At 37.4% G+C, this 20,956-nt stretch overlaps 1 protein-coding gene across 1 annotated transcript; it reads right to left on the reverse strand.

Annotated features, from left to right (window-relative positions):
- Positions 1-1,707: 1,707 nt before the first annotated feature.
- LOC127526614 (28S ribosomal protein S22, mitochondrial-like) lies at positions 1,708-15,218 on the reverse strand. The gene is given in 6 exon segments (XM_051922513.1): positions 1,708-1,863; positions 3,069-3,116; positions 3,118-3,235; positions 7,691-7,804; positions 11,944-12,017; positions 15,093-15,218. Coding segments are annotated over 6 exon segments (636 nt in total).
- Positions 15,219-20,956: the final 5,738 nt, after the last annotated feature.

Raw genomic sequence — 20,956 nt, forward strand, 5'->3', positions numbered from 1 at the left:
ATTATGCAGATAAAACTAACTTAATTTAAATAATCTGTATTGTTAATAATTAAACATGTGAGGGCACAGTGCTGCAGCGCTAGCTAGTTAACGGATTGCTCCTGCCTTGCGCTGTATTCTTGCTGGTGCTGATGCGACACTAGAAGGGTACACGGATAGAATAATTAAACATGTACTACGAAGATATTTCAATGTTCCTTAAAAGTTTTGAAGAATCGGCGTTCTAAGCTTACAGATGGCTTAACGTCTATTACAGAGCTGATTGTGTGGCGATTGGGTATTTGGAGAAAGAAAAGTAAGGACAGGAATTGGAGGTTAGTACGTTTGAAAGACACAGTACTTCTGTAATAAATTATTTCATCGAATGTCACGCATAGCGCAGCAAGCCTCTTGCGTGAGATATGAACAATCACTGCGCCACCGTGTTCCCATGTTTAATAACATGCTTTCATTCCTATCATCATGAAAAAGATGTCATGTATACATTTCAGTATTTTAATTATTCAGACAGCTGTAATATCACAAATGTAATGCATTCTGTATCCTGTTGAAGAAAGAGAAAGAACGGAAGCACATAGTGATTCACACACATAGAGCACATAGAAGATCAAATACAGAACAAACCATTTAATGTGCTACTTTAGTTATGATGGGATTTCAGAAACTAGTAAAATAAACGATTTTAAGATGAAGTTTATGATGTTCTATTTTAATGACAAAATAAACTAAGTGATTAAAGTGGAAATTTCGAGATTAAAGTTGACATTTCGTGCTTTTTTCCCACTGTATGTGTATTTTTTTTTCTCTGTACCCTAATAAGCTTTCATATGACACTCAGACCGTGGGCTACGACTCGCCTTTTCACAGCGACTTTGATATGTGACAACTTATTTTTTATTTCGGGCACTGTGCGACTTTGTGAACTTGAGCTTTCGAGTTTCTCTGACACTACGTCACTCGATCAACTTCCTTTTGTTGATTATACCACTGTTTAAACCAACAAATAGTAAGTTTTTCCTTTGCCTCCACTTGGTATTTGCTGAAATTCTTATATTTTCCCCTGCACTTTTCCCAGAAGGTCATTTATATTGATTTGCATATTCAAAGAGGCGTAATTCTGGGAGGAGTTGAGGCGAGACAGAAGTCGCGTGCACATGCGTTACTTTTCATGCTGATCGGGATTTATGTAACGGAAGAACGTGGAAGTTTTTCTGTGCGTACGCACATTCCCGCTTTTGTGCTTATGCCATGTTATAGTGTGAGTTCTATGCACGGCGTTATACATGAGGCCCCAGGTCTTTTTCCCAAGTTTGTGGAACAAGATCTCCATGACCACTGAAACTGTATCAAATCTACTTATGTTTAGGAGCCTGTGGAAGAGACTCCTAAAAGAATATCGAGTCTTGTTAATGTTTTCCATCCCTCTACCCCTCCACTACTTCCTTTCCTTTTGTATGTTAAAATTTCTTCTTCTTGCCATCGCTTTTTAAACTTTCTTAGCAATTACTCAAAAGAAATATGTATAACTCTTTTTGTAAATTGCCCTGGATAAAGATAAATTATCTAAAGGAAACACTGTTAAATCACTCATTACCATGGATCATCAGTTTACTGTTGCCATCAATTCTACATTTTATTTATTTCACCTCATCTCAAACATTATAAATAAAATCAAACAACAGTTTTAGAATCTCCATATTTATATGTTCAAGTTTGCAGGTACCTGATTGCCTCTTCGAAAACTGCTGGGGCGGTCAGTTGCCTGCCTTTATAAGGGAAGTAAATTTGCACCATCCAATCCCTCTCTACACATGTGGCTTTGCACAAGGTGCCATCAGGCTCCCTAGTCACAATGAAACGTTCCTACAACAGCATTTGTTGGTCAGTATTTCTAAATAACTTTGTTTCCCTAACCCAGCTAAAAAACATCACCCAATCAAATGTATACCAATAATGAACTCCAATTTTGAGGTCAATAATAAAGATCTTCTTTCTTCTATAAATAGTGCCTTCAAGTACCCCAGCCACCATAAACAGGCAATTAAATCAGAAATTACAAAAATAATAAACACAATTATTCTCTCCTCCACACCTCCTGACTCTGGCTCGCCTGCTGGGTCTCCAGCAGTCCCTTATATAGTTCTTGATCTGGGTCAGATGAAGAACTTGACTTTTCTTCAGCCCGGAAGTCCGTCCTCGTGACTTGGGAGTACTTCTGGGCTATAAATGAGGCACAACTCCTTCTGTCCCTTTACAGCTCCCCCTGAAGGCACCCAACAGGGCACGGTAACCGAACTCCAAGTCCCAGGATGCGCTGCGGGAATCTGGGGCACCACTACATTCCAGGGAAGGTGCCATCTAGCGTTTTGGGAGAGGCACTGTCCAAAAGTATCTTCCCCCATCCTTCCATCCTTTGGGTGTCCCGGCTGAGTTGACCTGACGGCCATCCATCACAATGGCTTATAATTAGTTTAATCTATCCACTAATCCTTTTTCTAACTTATTTATACAGGGTGCCAGGCTACCTGTATATGTCCTGGCAGCACTAAGAGGCCTCACTCAGGATGAGATACAGTGACACTAACATTTATATCCAAACTTCCCAACAAATAAGCCCAGACTTCAAAAGGACAATTTAAAGTCTTCAAATACCCTAACCTGTTAGTCTTCGAGTCTTGGGAGGCAAGCCCACACAGTCATATAAAAAAAAAATGTAAAAACTCCAAATATGCAATGGAGGCCAGAGTGCAAAACCATGACTCAGGAGCTGGGATGAAGCAGTGCTAACCACTGAGCCACCCATTGCTAATTTACCATCTCCACGCCAAAGGGTGAACAGCAATAAAACCGTGAGACATCACAAAAAGGTTACAATTAAGTGTATTTTTAAAATATAATTTATTTTTTTAAAAAATGACTGCTTTAAAAGCTTGATAGTTAATCAGAACAAAAGATTTTACTTTAAATTTTCATCATTGTTCTCATTTTAAGACAACCACATTACAGCGGGTTCACTGTATTTGAACCAATTGTATAATGGCTGATATCTAACAATGCTTTGCACTTACCCTATGAGGAACATTAAAGGTGATATCTGTGAATACATATTTGCTTTTTTTCAAGCCCATCCAAGACTTTGCCTACTGCCAAAATATCACAAACAGGTTTGCGTTCTGGCAGAACTGGAACTATCTGTAACATCTGTCCTGTCGGCTTCTTCTGCTCTTTTTGTATCCTAAAAATTTTGAAGTTATTACTTCAAAGTTGCATTTTCACAGTTAATTCAAGCATAGTACTTAGAACTATTTCAATAATACATAAATAACCCTTACAGTCCAGAGTATTAGTTCTGAAACATTTCAGTGTAGTCACTGTATACTTTTTCAAATAGATTTGATGGTTGTATTTATTTGGAACCACAGCAAGAAATACTAGTCGCTAAGACTGGACAATATATAGACTTTTCATTTAAGCATTTTCTTTTAACTCAGTATTCAAACGTTAAAAGGATAAGATCAGTATTTTTCAAGCTGAAGATATTTCTTCACAAGCACTGAATATACTGTATATACATATGCATTTGCCACATAAAATTGTGTTCCGAAGACCATCATTTTCTATAAATATAAAGAAAAAAATCCTGCCCCAATTGGCTCTTTACAATGGAGACAACAGGGCACAAAGCACCACCTGAAAATAAAAGCCTAAAACTTACCAAATCAGTTTTCTTAGAGTTCTGATTAAAGAAAACATGCCTTCCATGTTCCTAACACATGTTTGTGACAACAAAAGTGACCTGGAAATATTCATTTTATAGTTTTTTTTTTTTTTTCAGGTATTGATACGTTTACTGTTCACTTGTGTGAGTTCTTACACAAATACAGAAGTAGACCAAAACAAAAACAACCATGTGGCATGAAAGGTTTACTTTGATTTTACCTTTCTAGAGGAAACCACTCCCCGTTTAATTCCAATTAAAACACCAGTGCCATGCAACATGTCTTTTAAAATTAATAGAAAATGCTGCATTTTGGTACACAATTTCACATGACAAATGCATATACGCCATCTTTTTAAAAATAATGAACTTATCCTTTAGTATTGAGCTGTTCAGTACTTTAAATTTTATTTTCAACAGCTAAGTAAAATAAAATTTGCAAAATACCCACTGCTTGTTCTAAGCGTGACAACATCAACCATTTATGTTGTACAGTGGTGGTGAAGGACATGACAAAAAAAAATGCAGTAAGAGTTTACCATCAAGTCATGTAAATTTAGTCCCAAAAACTTGTAATGTTATGTTTTCTTGAAAATGTTATGATTTTACATGGGAAGATGCAATGTAAGCAGCGTTGGGTCAGCAAACTATGCCAAAATGAGGTTGCAACAAAGACATTCAACACAACAAAGCTCTTCCAACATCTACAGATAAAATATGTTGCTTCATATGAGATAGCCATCCAGGGACATGCAGTGCCTCCAGCATGTCCTCTCTTCATCTCCACAATGGTGTCAAAGTGTGTCCCTGCTAAGCAAAGTTCCACAGAATGTTTGCCATTTGTCTACATACCACGTGAGAACAGGTGGGAAGCGATAACAACTTCAGTGACTTAGCATACTGCAAAATATGAAACTGTTAATATCACTGGATGCAAAATACTTTTCCAAATGGGATTTGCCCATACTTTACAGTGAGGTGCTAAAGAAAGTGACAGCAGAACCTTCAAATGTAAGCCACTTTTTCAACCACTACTTCGTACACTGAAGCCGTACACTAGCCAGGCAGTGCATTTCATAGAAGACTGGAAAATGAAAAGTCTTTGCAGTAGTTGACCACATAGGCAAGACCATCACTCAAGGCTTTAAAATTTTAGAATATAAACAAAGACTGTAAAATGTGTATAATCACCCATAATGGCATCAACAATGTGAAAGCAGTGGCCATAAACAACTGAAAGAGACTCAGGTTAATTTTGGTCATTTACTACACACTTTTATGCACAAGAGCTATTTTATAAATGCTACTCTAATGCTGATTAATTATATATGCTTACTGTACATGGGCGTAAATGTGTGTAACAGCATGACTGCTAGGAAGCTATAGGAAAGTATATGGATGTTATGATCATTGCCAATGAAAATTAAAGTGGTACTTTGAGAAGTTATATCTCAGTTGTGCACTATGCCATTTTGGTATCGTTTAAATTTAAGCAATTTTAAATTTAACCAATATCACACAAGTGCGTGTGCTGTTATAATGTATGTCATGGCCATAATTCAGTCTTTATTTTGGTAGGCACAAGGCCATTATTTATTATTTTTTGGTTGTGTGGAAGTTTTTTTTTTTAATTAATTTTACTTATAGCAAGTATCATTCCATACAATCAAATCAAACTTAACATACAAAATTCAACCCCCCCCCCCCCCCCCCCCCCCCCCCCCCCCCCCCCCAAGAGAAAGAGAACAGCCAACACAACAAACAGAGCAAATCTTTAAAAGTAGCAAATTAGGAAAAGAATCCTTTACACCAATACGGATGCTTATTCTAAAATGTTATTGATTAGATCCTGCCAAGTTTTAAAGTTCTGAACAGATCCTCTAAGTCAGAATTCAATTTTTTCCTACTTCAAATAGTACAAAACATCAGTTACCCACTGAGTTAAAAAATTGGGCTGGGATACTTCCAGTCTACATGCTTGTACTGTGGTAAAAGCAATAACAGTTTGTTTGTCCTTCTCCACTTTAAGCCCATCTGAGAGTACACCAAACACAGCGTTAGGAGTGATTGTAACACCAAAGCTGCCTGATAGCCATTCAAGATTTTTCTCCAGAATAAAGTTAATTTGGTACACGCCCAAAACATGTGGCCCAGTGAGGCTGGAGCTAGATTACAACACTCGTAGGTTGGATCTTGCCCTGGATATATGTTTGACAATTTTAAATGAGATAAATGTACTCGACAGAAGATTTAATGTTGAATGCTTTGAGAATATGGAGTAGAATGTATTCTATATATGGCTGCCTTCCACTCCTTTTCTAAAATGTTAAGTGAAAGATCCTTTCCCCACTGTATCCTGGTATCTTTGAAAGGAAGGGACTTTAAAATGTTTTTATATATTATTGACATGCTGTCCGAGTCTTCAACACTGATTAATAATTCTAATGGACTAGAAATGGGTGGGAGGTGGTGAAAATTGGGCAGGTTCCATTTAGCGAAGTTTCTGATTTGAAAGTAGTGCAAAAATTGTGTTGATGGGAAATTAAATTTGAAGCATAATTGTTCATATGATCCAAAGATGTACTCTAAGTGATCCTGGATGTTGTCCAAACATTAAATACTCTGTAGGTGTGAGAGGGCAGAAAGAGGTGATTATGATGTAGAGGTGCAGCAAGATAAAAGCAGCTCAGTCTTTAAGTACTTCCTACATTGTTTTCATATTCTGAGTGATTGTAAGGCACTTGGATTATTAGTGTATAGACAATAATTTGTATTTACTGGGGCATAAAGCAGAAAGAATAAAGAAGTACAACACGATTCTAATTCTGCTGCAGACCAAACTTTTGTATATTGATCAATTTGTGTTAATGTCCAAGTCTTTATAACTTGTGTATTTGCCACCCAGTAATAAAACCAAAAGTTAGGTAGTGCCATGTCACCTTCTGCCTTAGGTCGTTGTAGAGTTGCTCTTTGAATGAGTGGATGTTTCAGATTTCAAATAAATAAAATGATTGATTTTTCTTAAAAAAAGATCTGTTAATGTATATGGGACTGTTTTGAAATAGAAAAAGAAACTTGGGAAGGATGTTCATCTTTACAATGTTAATTCTCCCTGCTAATGTAAGATGAAGGGTAGACCATTTGTTCATGTCTTGTTTAATTTTTTCCATACAGACAGCAAAATTCTGTTGAAAAAGAGCTTTACATTTAGCTGTGATGTTTATCCCTAGGTATTTAAACTGATCTGATAAAATAAATGGATATATGTCCAGTCTAATATTGTTTGCTAGAGGTTTCACTGGAAAAAGCATACTTTTATTATTATTTTGAGTCCAGATATGTATTATTTTTGACTGTGTGGAGGTTTTAATGTCAACCCAATTAGCCTTAGTTTATGATAACCCCTAATCTCAATTTGTTTGTTTGTATTTCATCAATACACAAGATTTGACATTTCTTTTACAAAACAGGTAAACAGAATGTGAGAGCAAAGTTTACTGAGAGAATAGTGGCAGGCATATACAGCAAACCAAGTAGCTCGTGTCAAATCATTTCACGTGCACATAGTGAAATTGAATTCTTATTTCCATGTCTCCTCTGAACAGCTGACAAATAACAGTACAGAACAGTAGACAAAATATATTTAAAACATAGGTATATGCTTCAATAATTAAACACAGAAATGCTAAAACAGATCAAACAATTACATAATACAAAAGTGGATCATACAGAAAAGAATACAAGATGAATATGCGTCAAAAATAATAACTTAAAACATTAAGAATATACAGTATATTTTGTTGTATGCTTAACTAACAAAATATAAATGACAGTTTGTTAAAATATTTTTAAAATGATGGCTATTTTTAACTATCACTGTCACACTATGGCTTAGTGTTTATTGTTAGTATTTATTATAGGTCCATCTGTAGTTTGTACACATTCAGCATGAGAGAACAAAATAACAGAAACTGTACCTCGAAAAGCTGTTCATCTGTCATCAGATGGTATGAAGGATGCTTCATCTCCATCTTAACAGGCCTAAAAACTTTCTGTAAGTCAAGTCCTGTGATTAAGATCAAAATGCTTTATACCCTCCATCTGAAAACTTCAACTTCTGGCCTTCAAGTGAAAGCTGATCTGAAACAAGATTTAAAAATACCAAAAAATGAATACCACATTTTTAAAGTACTTTTTGGTATCTTGATATTTAATTTACAAAGATCTGTATCTTTTAATGGTCATTCTGAAATAAAACCTCACTCAAGAGACAAATGAGAATGGATAATAAGTAACTAGACTGTGCAACTCAAATCAGTTAGAATGAAAGCCTGGGAATGCTGCAAACCTCTGCTTAAAGCCTAGCAAAGCTGAAACCTCTACTAAAAACTGAAATAACGCAAAAGTGGAGATATATACTCTCTCACTGGAAAAATATTTCCCATGCAGCGCTTCCACCATTTTCCAATCCCATTTATCCAGAGCAGGATCATGAGGAAGCTAGAGACTATCCAGGTAAGCATCATATTGCATTGTGAATTTTCCCTTGGGATTAATAAAGTATCTATCTATCTATCTATCTATCTATCTATCTATCTATCTATCTATCTATCTATCTATCTATCTATCTATCTATCTATCTATCTATCTATCTATCTATCTATCAAGGTTCAGGCAGTTTTTTCTGTTAATTTCAACCTAAGCTGTCATTTACTAAGTTAGGTTTTATATAATTAATTTATTATTTGCTCTATATAGAAATCATATCTGTGTATGTTTTGTGGTGGCTCCATTACTAAAAACAAACTGTTCTGAATTTCTTGGAATGTTAGCATTAAAACAAAACACAGAATACAAGGCTAGATGGATGCATGCCTGTTACTGTTCTCTTTTATTACAGGTTTGAGAAACATGCTCTTCACATTATGTAGATCACTTTACTGGAGCATACTTTCTTAACTGATGACTACATAGCATATATAAAAATATATCAGGTGTTGTTTCTGCTTAACAACTTGTATGTACAAGAGGTCTTCTTAAACTAGATCTAGTAAGATGGTGCAGTGCCTTTTCTAGCACTTATCTCTTTTAAGAATAATGCTTTCTGGTGGAAATGGTCCGGATGAGGGTCTGACAATAGACCCCGACCATGCCCACAATTAAAAATGTCAATGTAAATTTATTTATATAGCACATTTAAAACAACATAGTAATGCTGTGGCCAAAGTGCTTTACAATAACAGAATAAAAGAAAAACAAAACAATTAACATAAAAACATAAATAGAAATAAAATATATGAACATAAAATGAGATACATAATAAATAGAAGTAATGTTATATAATCACAAATAGGAAACCAATCAGTATTACTGAAGGTCACAGAATGCAAGTGAATAGAAATGAGTCTTTAATCTTGTTTTGAACAGTTCAGTTGTAGACGACTCCTTTATATGATGAGGTAAAGAGTTCCACAAGCGAGGCACAGCAGCTGCAAAAGCCCTGCCCCCCTTGGTTTTACACTTGGTACGAGGGACAACAAGAGACAACTGACCAGAAGATCTAAGCACTCTGGATGGCTGGTGTAAAACACACAGTTCAGATAAATAGCCAGGAGCAAGCCCATGTAAAGATTTAAAAACTAGCAGCAAGATTTTAAAATCAATTCGAAAACTGACAGGCAGCCAGTGTAAAGAAGCTAAAATAGGAGAAACAGAGTCATACTTTCTTGCCCCAACCAGAAAGCGAGCGGCAGCATTTTGGACCAGCTGTAACCTGTGTATCAGAGATTTGTTAATCCCAGAATACAGCAAGTTGCAGTAATCGAGGCAAGAAAAAATCATGAGTAGCTTTCTCAAGATCCCTAGAAGATGAAAAAAAGGCTTGATCTTACCTGATAGACGAAGTTGGAAAAAGCAACTCTTGACTACAGAATTTACTTGTTTCTCAAAAGAGAGGTTACTATCAAAGGTAACACCAAGATTGCGGACTTGAGGTTTGGAAAAGACAGAGAAAGAGCCGAGAAGTCCAAAACCAATTTTGGCTTTAGCTGATGGACCCACTATAAGCACCTCCGTTTTATTTTGATTCAGATCAAGAAAATTATTAACCATTAAAAACTATAATTGTCAATTTGAATTCATCAATGAGCAGGGATAGTCCATAGCTTTTCACATCATACTTTTATAACATGTTGTGCAGACAAAAACTAAGAACTAAGCAAAATCTGTGCGATACAAGACATTCAAACTGTAACTTATAGAATATTATTTCAAACACTGGACAGATTAAAAACATGATCAAATTATTAATGACCAATTGAAACCATTGCAGGTCACTTTAACACTGTTTTTGTGTTGTTTACTTAAATAAGAACAAACTGTGTGTTCTTTAAGTAACATTTATGACAGTTCTACACCATTACAGAAACATTACAACTACATGCTACTCTATGCAAGTACTGGCAGCAACTGCCCCACTGCTAAGGCTTCTTCTAAACTATATATAGTTTTTCCTAATGTGTATTCTACTGCCCTCTATAGGATTACCATGCTTATTTACAGTATCACCACATCCCCTTTCCTTTCAAATAAACAAGTATATTCCATTATATACCACATCTGAGCAGTTCCTGTTAATACACATTTACATTACTTACCCACATTTCAAATAAGTTTTTTTGCATTTTTAATTTTCAAATTTAGTTGTTTAGGTGCTTTCACAATTCAAGTATAGCTTCTTAGTACTGGTAATGGTGCTTGCTCAACAGGGCTATTCAATTGGCGGCCCGCGGGCCACATGCGGCCCAGAATCAACCTCCGAGTGGCCCAGCCCGTGGTTCCGCCCATAGATAATAAATTAATATATATTATTCATAAATTGTTATTTAATATAATTTAATATAAATATATATATATTATATTAATATAAATATATAGTATATTAATATAAATATAAAGTATTTATTATGTCTATGGTCCCGCCAAAAACGCGCATTCCTACGTAAATTACGTAGCCTGCAACACGCAAACAATGCAGAGCGTGCCGGTAGTAGCTTAGATTACTATCAATATGTCTTTCTCAACACTGAAACGTAAAATTGCCAATGAAAACCGTAAGTTTAACCCTGCCTGGACTGACAAATACTTGTTTATTTTACCGCCACATCCAAACGCCAAACCGATATGTTTAATTTGTAATGAGTGCGTTGGAGTATTTAAAGATTACAATGTGCGGAGGCATCATGTTGAGAAACACCACACTTTTCGCACCAATTTTCCAGAGGGATCTCATGAGAGGGCTGCAAAAGTGCAGAGTTTGATTGCATCTTACAACCGGAGCAGTACTACCATGGTGCGGTCATTCACAGCCCAAGAGAGAGCTACTGCAGCATCCCTTCATGTTTCCTAGATACTGGCAAAAAAGAAAAGGCCATTCACAGACTCTGAAACCGTGAAGGACTGTATGCTGGCTGTCGTGGATGAGGTGATAAATGACGATAAAATTAAAATGAGCGTGGTATCTGCTATAAAAAACGTACCCCTGTCAGATACTTCAAACATTCGTAGGGTTGAAATTCTTGCTGCAGATGTGTATGAAACGCTGTTAGGAGACCTGATGAAAGCTGACACTATGTCTATAGCAGTAGATGAGTCCACAGACAAAACTGATACTGCTCAGTTTTGCATATATGTCCGTTTTTTTGATGGCAAATGCTTCCGAGAGGAGCTGCTCGGCCTACTGCCGTTAGAAGGACACACAACTGGCGATATAGTCTTTGGGAAAATTTCCGCCTTTTTTAAAGACAGTGGTCTGGATATGAAGCGTGTGTGCATGCTTGTGACAGATGGGGCTCCGTCCATGACAGGGAAAGTGAATGGTTTGGCAGCACGTTGGTCCGCTGTTGCACCTCAGTTGATCTCCTTACACTGCATTGTGCATCAGGCGGTGTTGTGCGCAAAACAAAGCGGGGCGCTCAAAACGACAATGGACAGCGTTATGGCTATAATTAATTTTATTCGCTCCACATCAAGCCTCCAACACCGCTTATTCCGCATGCTGCTGTCAGAAATGTCTGCTGAGTACCACGACCTTCTTTTGCATAATGACGTGAGGTGGCTGTCCATAGGCAAAGCACTGGAGCATTTCTGCAGTCTCAGAGAAGAGATCATAACTTTCCTCCGCGGCAGCAAGCAAAAAAAGGCAGAAACGCACTTGAGTCGCATACTGGACGACAACTTCATGGCCGATGCCTGCTTTCTGAGCGACATATTCAAACACCTGAATGATCTCAATTTGGGACTACAAGGCAGAGACAAAACTGTCATCGACCTTGTGGAACAGATGCGCGCATTCCAAGTTAAACTGGACCTTCTCGCAAATGATTTGAGCTGCATTTTCCGACACTCCGCAAATGCATCTCATCCCCCGCACAAATCACGGATGTGATGACAGATTTCATTGTGATGTTGAAAAATAACTTTGCTGGTCGATTGGATGGACTTGATCTGCCCACAGAGTTGGCCGTTTTTGTCAGAGACCCGTTCACTGTTGCAATAGAAGGGGACTTATCCGCCAGAGCTAAGAAACTGGTCCCTTCCATTGACGAGGGGAAATTCACACTCGAACTTGTTGACATGCAGTCATCTGTAACCATGGCACAGGAGCTTTCCACTAACGGGCCTGCAATGTTTTGGACTGATGTCAACGCACATCAGTTCCCTAACATTAAGAAAGTAGCGATCGTCATGCTCAGTATGTTTGGATCAACATATACATGTGAGTCAAGTTTTTCACACATGAACTCCATAAAAAGCAACTCTCGTTGCTCCCTGACTGACCATACTCTCCACCAATGCCTTCGAATTGCATTGACAACTTACGAGCCTAAAGTCACTGCTCTCGTTCAAAACAAAAAAATGTCACTTCTCCCACTAAGTCAGCAGGGTAACTGTAGCCTACAATACATCAATATAATGTGGGATGCATAACAGGCATGCCTAATCACACATGGTGATTTAAAATATGTTCCCTCAGTGTTGTTATAGTTGTGAATACTGTGCACTTTTTATTTTATGCACTTTGAGATGTTCCTGGGTCAAATGTGTGCAAGTTGTTTATTTTGTTTCTAAAGGAAACAATGTTATTTCTAATAGCCTACTACTGTGCACAATTTTGTTTTATGCACTTTGTGATCAGATAGGTCAGATATGTAGCCTAGGTCAGTTTTTTTTTCTTTTGTAAGTGGAAAAAATAGGGGCTACCTCAGATTCTGTTAATTCAGCTCTTTTTGTATGCACCTTTTGCTCTGCAAACTGACCAAAGTTAAAAGAGAAACAACGAATAAACCTTATGTTTTTCAATAAATTTGTTTGTGTTGGTTTTAAAATTTGTCATTACGAGCTGCTTTGCCACTAAAATAACTGGCCCAGCTAACCTTCTTGGTTTGACAATCTGGCCCAACTGAATTTGTAATTGAATAGCCCTGCTCAACAGTACTAGTATCATCTGCCTCAGCCATTGATTTAGGCAATGCTGTTTCAGTCACAACTTCCTCGCTGGTCTGTTCTTGCTGTGGCTCTTATTTTCAGAAGAATTTTCTGATTCCTTCTCAGAATTTGTCCATCCTCTGTTTGAATTGTAAAAGACCTGGACTTACTTCCTCTATAAATTTACCTTTTTCATTCAATGTATTTAAACGTTGAATTCTTATCATCTTCTGTTAAAGGTTTCAAAGTCTTGGCTGTTTTATCATAATGTCTCTTCTGCCTATTTCTCAAGTGCTCCTCTTTTTCTTCCATCTATGTTCCTTTGGATTAAAAGTATGTTAGTGTAGTGAGTAACTTATGACTCATTAAAATCTCAGCTGGTCAAATTCCATTTTCTAAAGGGGAGTATCTGTAACTTAACAAAGCTAAATAAGGATCTGAAGTGTTCATGTTTGCTTTCTTTATTAACTGCTTAACAATATGTATACCTTTCTCTGCTTTGCCATTTGATTGAACATACAGAGGACTTAAAGTTCTATGCTGAAATCATAGTCTGATGCAAATTTTTTGAAACTCTGTTCACAGTATAACAAGGTCCATTGTCGCTAATTGGTATCCCATGCCTTGCAAAGATACTTAATGCGTGTGAACACACAACTAGTAGATAAATTATACAGTAATGCCATCTCTGGACAATTTGTCAAATAGTGTGTTACTAACAAGCATGTCTTACCATCTAGATGAAACAAATCAGTTCCAACTTTCTGCCAAGGATTCTCAGGTAAATCACCAATGATCACTGGTTCCTTCATTTGTCAACTATCATACTTGGAGCATGTCTCACCACTAGAAACCATTTTAACAAACTCATCATTCATTCCATCCCAATAAACTGCAGCTTGGTCCCTTCTTTTATATTTTTTTGTCCGTAAATGACCTTTGTGTAGTCTTATGCATATCTCGCTTTAAAGACTGAAGAATAACAAGTCTACTTTTCTTTAACAGCAATCCATTCACAATCACTTCCGATGTTAAAATATTGTTGGCAAGAACCTTTAGGCCAAATATTATTCAGATGTTCAATTTACCTTTTTAAACTCGTCTTTTTTTTGTTTCTACTATAATCTGTTTAATCTGACACCAGATTTTCCAGTAGTACGTTAACATGAACCTCAACATTGGTTTCTACATAACTCTCACTTTGCTGCATTGATACACATGACAGAGCACCAGTTACTGTAACACAATATACTTGCTTGTAGTATTATTCAGTTCAAAATCATAGCGCTGAAGCTTCATCATTAGTCGCTCTATTCTTGGAGACATTTCATTTAAGTTTTTCTTAACAACAGCTATTAAAGGTTTATGATCAGTTTCTACTAGGAATGACGGTAAACCGTACACACAGCTGTGGAGCCATTCCATACCAAACATTAGACCAAGACACACTCAATCTGTGCATAGTGACACTTAGCTGGAGAAATTGTCCTTGAAGCATATCCCACTGGCTTCCAACTTGCACCCCCAGCCTGAATGAGAACTGCAGCAAGGCCACCATTAGATGCCTCTGTTGATATCTTTGTCTGCTTTGCAGGATCAAAGAAAAATAAAACTGGTTCTGTACTTAGAATGGTCTTCAAGTTTTGCCATTCCTTTCATTTTTATAAGTCCAAACTCATTTGCATTACATAATAGTTCTCTCGTATACACAGTTTTATAACACAAGTTTGGTATGAATTTTCCAATGAAATTAATCATTCCCAGTACTCGTAGTACTCCTTTTTTAGCTGTGGATCTGGGCATATTCAAAGTCGCATTTACTACCTTCAGAAATGCAACTTCTTTAACACCAAAGTGGCATTTAGCATTATTCTGTTTCAGTCCATACTTTTGTATGCTCTGCAGCACTCTCTGGTATATCCTTTCCTTGTGCCGCACTAGTATTGATCCCCATTAATACAATATCATCTATGTAAACATGTACTTCATCAATGCCCTCAATAACGTACTCCATGGCGCGATGAAATACCAAATGGCAACCTTAAGAACTCGTACCTACCAAAAGGTGTATTAAATGCACATAGCTTTGAACTGCCCTCATGCAATTTCAACTGCCAAAACCCCTGAGATGCATCATGCTTTGAAAAAAAACTTTGTACCTGCCACTTCACTTATTTTGTTCTTCTCTTGTGGGCAATTGGTAATGTTTTCTTTTTATGTTTGCATTCAAGTGTTTGGGGTTCATACAGACACATAAATCTTCTTTTGCTTTTTTAACTCACATCATCGACTTCTCCCATTATGTAGGCTCTTCCACTTTCTTTATTACTCCTAGTGCTTTCACTCTAACTCCTGCTTAAAGTGAATTTTAAGTGGTGGAACTCTCCTTGGAGCATGAACCACTTAGCTGTGTATCTTCCTTCAGCTTAACCTGTAAGTAAAAGGATGAACACCCAACCTTTTAAAAACATTCTTGAAACTGCTGCACAATGTTGTCCACACTATTATACTGTGTGTTATGGCCACCGATTCGATACCCTCTCTTAATGAGGTTCAAATCCTCACAAGCTTTGTCACCCAAAAGTAAATCATTCCCCATGGGGACTACAACAAACCCCAAGTAGTGCACTCTTTCTTTCACATTCACATGGAGTCTGCATGTGCCTTTTCTTTCAATGGTTTTGCCCATTGTATGCTTTAAAATTAACAGTTCCTGTGTTATTATGCGGCTTCATATCTTTTTCAGTAATTAAAATTTGTGCCAGTGTCCAACTTAAGGTTTATTACAGTCCCATTTATTTCCACCGTCACCATCAACTTACTTTCACCTGTATGTACATTCACGACACTGTCTAGAATTAACATGCCTACAAAGAAATCATCATTCAGATTAGCATCTTGCACTTTCCTCTTTTCCGTGGTTATGCTTTGTAAAACATTGCTTAGCAAAATGATTCAGTCGTTTACAATTTGCACATTGCTTTCCAAAGGCAGGACACTGGTTCGGTGCATGTTGCTTTGCAAACCTTTTACAATTACATTTTTTTGCCTCTTTTTTCTGCTTTACTTTATTAGAACCGCTTTTTCCTTCGGTCCTAATCCTTTGTCAAACAATGTGGCATACCGCTGTTCCGGTTGCGCCACCCGTTCTTGAGTTGTGGAAGAATGTTCTAGTGTGCTGCTGCTGCGCAATCTCATTTACACGGCATATATTAATTTCTCCGCCATTGTTAGCCCAGTCTCCCTCAGCATCATTTTTCATTTTGAATGTCATATACTATTTGATCTCTTATCATGGATTCCTGTAATTCCCCAAAATTACATAGACTAGCCTTTAATATAAGGTCCGTAAATAAAGTGTCGAAAACCTCTTCCTGTCGTTGAGTACGAGTACGAAAGACATACCTCTCGTAGGTTTCATTCTTTCTTGGCGAACACTGTTCGTCGAATGTCTCGATAACTTCGTTGAACGTTTCTTTATCATCTACTTGTCCAAACACTTATGTATTAAATACCTATTACTTGGGGCTTGCTAACAGCATCACCAACCTGCTTGCGTCTTCTTTCCTTTCTAAGCCAAACGCTTGCATGTGCAGCACGTCATTCTCTATCCACCGTTCCCGTCCATCTCACAGGTTCAGAGGCTTCACACTCTCCATGTCGATTTACAGAATTAAATTATTACTCGTAGCCCCTGAGCCGCGTTCGTTTCTCTCCTCGGCGTCTTACTAACACTCCTAAACCATTCGTCAAAGCAGTCTGTTTACTTAAATAAGAATAATCTTTGGGTTCAGTACTGGCGGTAACTGCCCCATGTGATGGGCTAGTTGATGCTGACGAGTCGGCACAGTGCCAAGCTTTCGAAGCTGAGAAGCCCCGCTTCAAGGATACGTTCAAACGCGCCTGTCACGTGATCCTGAGGCACGCTAGTGCCATGACGTCGCTGGCACCTCCTCAGTTAAGAAGCCGTATTGGCCAACCCAATCTATCGGTCAGCATTTGCTCAAAGAGTAAAACCAGTGACAAGTGTGCAGCTGCAGTCAGGACAGTTTTAGGCCTCGGACAGATCCGAGCACTTCTGACACTAGGTGGTCCATAAATTGACGCACCCTTCTGAAACCATTCCCCAATTTCGCTGGTGAACTGATGCCTATACTATACGCCTCTCATGACGTTTTCAATTCCCTTTAGTTCCTGCACTCAAATGTGTATTCAACATTTATTAAACTTCTGAACTATTTAGGTCTTTTAGTTCTGTTTCCAAAGCAGTTGTTCTGGTGTCACGTCCTCTTTAAAGCCAGCCAATTCAAGCTGAGCTGAGGAGACCAATGCACCATATACAAGTTTTTCTCCATTTACAGTTTTAATTTTAACATCATTATAGAACAGATTTTAGGTCCTTCTGAATTCTCTCTAACACTTAATCTTTACCACACTTGGAAACATCAGATGATTTTACAACAGCAAGAAGTCTGATAGCAGCCAGTTTTGATCTTTACTTTGAGTTTATATTTCCCAATGTGTTGTACACCACTAATAATTTGTTCTTTGAAGCATGAGACCCTAATGGATTACATATGTCTATTTCATCAGTGTACAAAATTATCTGCAATGCATCTGGCTTTGCTGCAAACACTGGATGTGATTTTAAAAATCTCCATCAACAATATCATATAAAAATCCTCCCTTGATTTTCTGAGGATGTTCTTTCAATGATAATTAATATCCTTTGATGGCACAAAAATATCTAAACTTTTAATTAGAGATATATAATAAAAGTTTTATTTTTGATAGTAAGGAGTCTTGAAGTTCTCTACTTCACCCTGTTCACAGCGCGAGCAATAGTTAATTCCTTTGCATTCACGAAGCCTCACTGCTATCTGATGGCTTTGTTCTGGAACTATGTTGTTGGAACTCCAGTAAAGGACTCTTTAAAATTGTCAAATATTGATAAGGTATCATTTTTAAGTTCATCTGTGTCTTCAGGCAATCCAATAGACTTGCTTCCAGAGAAACTTCTGAGGCTTTTGCTATATTTTTTAATAAAAAAATTAATGGTATTAGAAATAATATGGTACCCCTCCCCCCCACCAATACTGATCCTATTAAACCCCGGAATTCCATTTTAAGCAAATTAAATTCTTTCACCAGGATGTATTTACCCCATCTATATAGAATAATTTCTCAATTGAAACATTCCACTTGTGTCCTTGACCCAATACCAACAATCTTTTTCAAAGACTTGGATCTGACGTGCTGATTGATAGTGTGTTTGACATAATAAATTCATCATTAAATACTGGGGTTTCCCCAGACTGTCTTAAGACTGCTGTTGTTAAACCCCTGCTCAAGAAAAAGTATCTTGACTCCTCTGTTTTTGACAATTTTAGACCTATTTCTAACCTGCCAGTCTTAAGTAAAATTCTAGAAAAGGCAGTCATTACGCAGCTAAATGATCACTTGAATAAACATGCTATTCTTGATAAGTTTCAGTCGAGTTTTAGAGCAAATCACAGTACAGAAACTGCACTTGTTAAAGTAATAAATGACTTGCGAGTTAATTCGGACAGATGCTGCTTATCTGTTCTCATTCTCTTAGATCTGAGTGCCACATCTCTCACCATTGATCACAATATTGTTATAAATTGCCTTAGTCAGTGGATGGACCCCTTTGGCAGTGTCTTAAATTGGTTTGAGTCTTACTTAACAGGTAAAAAATTCTTTGTTAGTTGTGGTGATTATACTTCGATGACACATGACATTCTATATGGTGTTCCACAAGGATTTATCCTGGGTCCACTGCTCTTTTCAATGTACATTCTTTCATTAGGTCAGATTATCTCAAGGCATAATGTGAGCTACCACAGCTATGCTGATGATACACAACTGTATATCAATAGCGCCTGATGACCCCGACTCTCTTGGTTCACTGACACAATGTCTTACTTGTGTTTCTGAATGGATGAGTAGTAATTTTGTCAAACTAAATAAGGAGAAAATAGAAATCTTAGTTATTGTCAAAAATGGATATAGTGATGGTATTAGAAATAAACTTGATCCATTAGGGTTAAAAGTCAAAGACAGGTACTGTATAAAGAATTTAGGGGTAATTTTTGACTCTGACCTAAGTTTTAAATCACATATTAATCAGGTTACCAGGACAGCATTTTTTCCCTTAAAAAATATAGCAAATGTTAGATCTCTTATAACTCTGCAAGATTCTGAAAAATTAGTTGACTCTTTTGTTTTTAGTCGACTAGATTACTGTAACACTCTCCTTTCAGGAATAACCAAAAAAGACATCAATTGATTGCAACTAGTGCAGAATGCAGCTGCCAGAATCTTACATAGGAAAAGAAAATCTGAACACATCTCTCCAGTTTTGATGTTGTTAAATTGGTTACCCATGCCATTCAGAATTGACTTTAAAATACTGCTTATGGTTTACAAAGCTTTAAATAATCTCGCTCCAGCCTATATTTTGCAATTCCTGTCACCTTACACTCCAAATCGTAACCTTAGATCTTCAACTGAGAGTCCGCTTATAATTCCAAGAGCTGAACTTAAAAGAAGTGGTGAGGCAGCCTTCTGCTGTTATGCACCTAAAATCTGAAATAGCTTACCGATAGAAATTCACCAGGCTAATATGGTAGAACATCTTTAAAAATTGTCAAAAACCCATTATTTTAACATGGCTTCGTTATTTTTCCCAGTTTTTCTGTGGTGGTGATCTGCGCCCCCACCAGATCAAGGTACCTTGCAGTCCCTACATTGATGGATTGAATGTCCATCACGATGTCCACATGACCATCATCTTCAAATTCTTTGAAGTGAAGCCTGTAAACTATGAGGACTGAGTTAGATCATTTTTGTTAGATGGAATGCCCAGTGGGGGCTGGGCGGTCTCGTGGCCTTGGAACCCCTGCAGATTTTGTTTTTTCTCCAGTCCATCTGGAGTTTTTTTTTTTTTTTTCTGTCCTCCCAACCATCAGACCTTACTTTATTTTTTGTTATTTGGTATTGCCTAATCTTATTTTTGTTTTTAAAAACTTTTCTTTCTTCATCTTCCAAAGCAGTTTGAGCTACACCATTTGTAAGAAAACGTGCTATATAAATAAATGTTGTTGCTGTTGAGAGCCAAGCTCGTAATACACACAGTTTATGAAAAAAAAAACTAATTAATATATATTAAGAAAAAAAAACACATTCATTTGTTTTCATTGACATAGCAATGGATTGTTTCCCTCACAATTCAGTGAGAAAAAATATCTTCTCAGATGAATCATTCAGATTTTATGATCCATTGTAGTTACTGTGACGACGCCTCAGCACCACATTCGAGGCTGCAGGGATCTGTGGTTTGAATTTCTCCAGGCTGGTGGTAAGGCTGTCCTCCTGGCATTGTAAGCAATCTTTGCTTCCATTTGGGAGACTGGCATCATCCCAACTGACTGGAAAATGGGACTTGTCGTCCCTATCTGGAAAGGGAAGGGTGATCGCCTGGATTGCAGCAACTACAGGGGCAGAAACACTGCTCTCTATGCCAGGTAAGGTCCTTGCTAGGGTCGTCCTCAATAGGATACGTGATCACTGGCTCACCTACCAGCAACTGGAACAGTCTGGTTTTATGCCTAAGAAGTCTACCATCAACCGCATCCTGGCACTGAGGGTTCTCATGGAGCGCAAACGCGAATATTGGCAGAGTTTCTTTGCAGCCTTTGTTGATTTTCACAAAGCGTTCAACTCAGTTGA

This window comes from Erpetoichthys calabaricus, chromosome 2, assembly GCF_900747795.2.
Source record: "Erpetoichthys calabaricus chromosome 2, fErpCal1.3, whole genome shotgun sequence".
In the NCBI taxonomy this organism is placed as follows: Eukaryota; Metazoa; Chordata; class Cladistia; order Polypteriformes; family Polypteridae; genus Erpetoichthys; species Erpetoichthys calabaricus.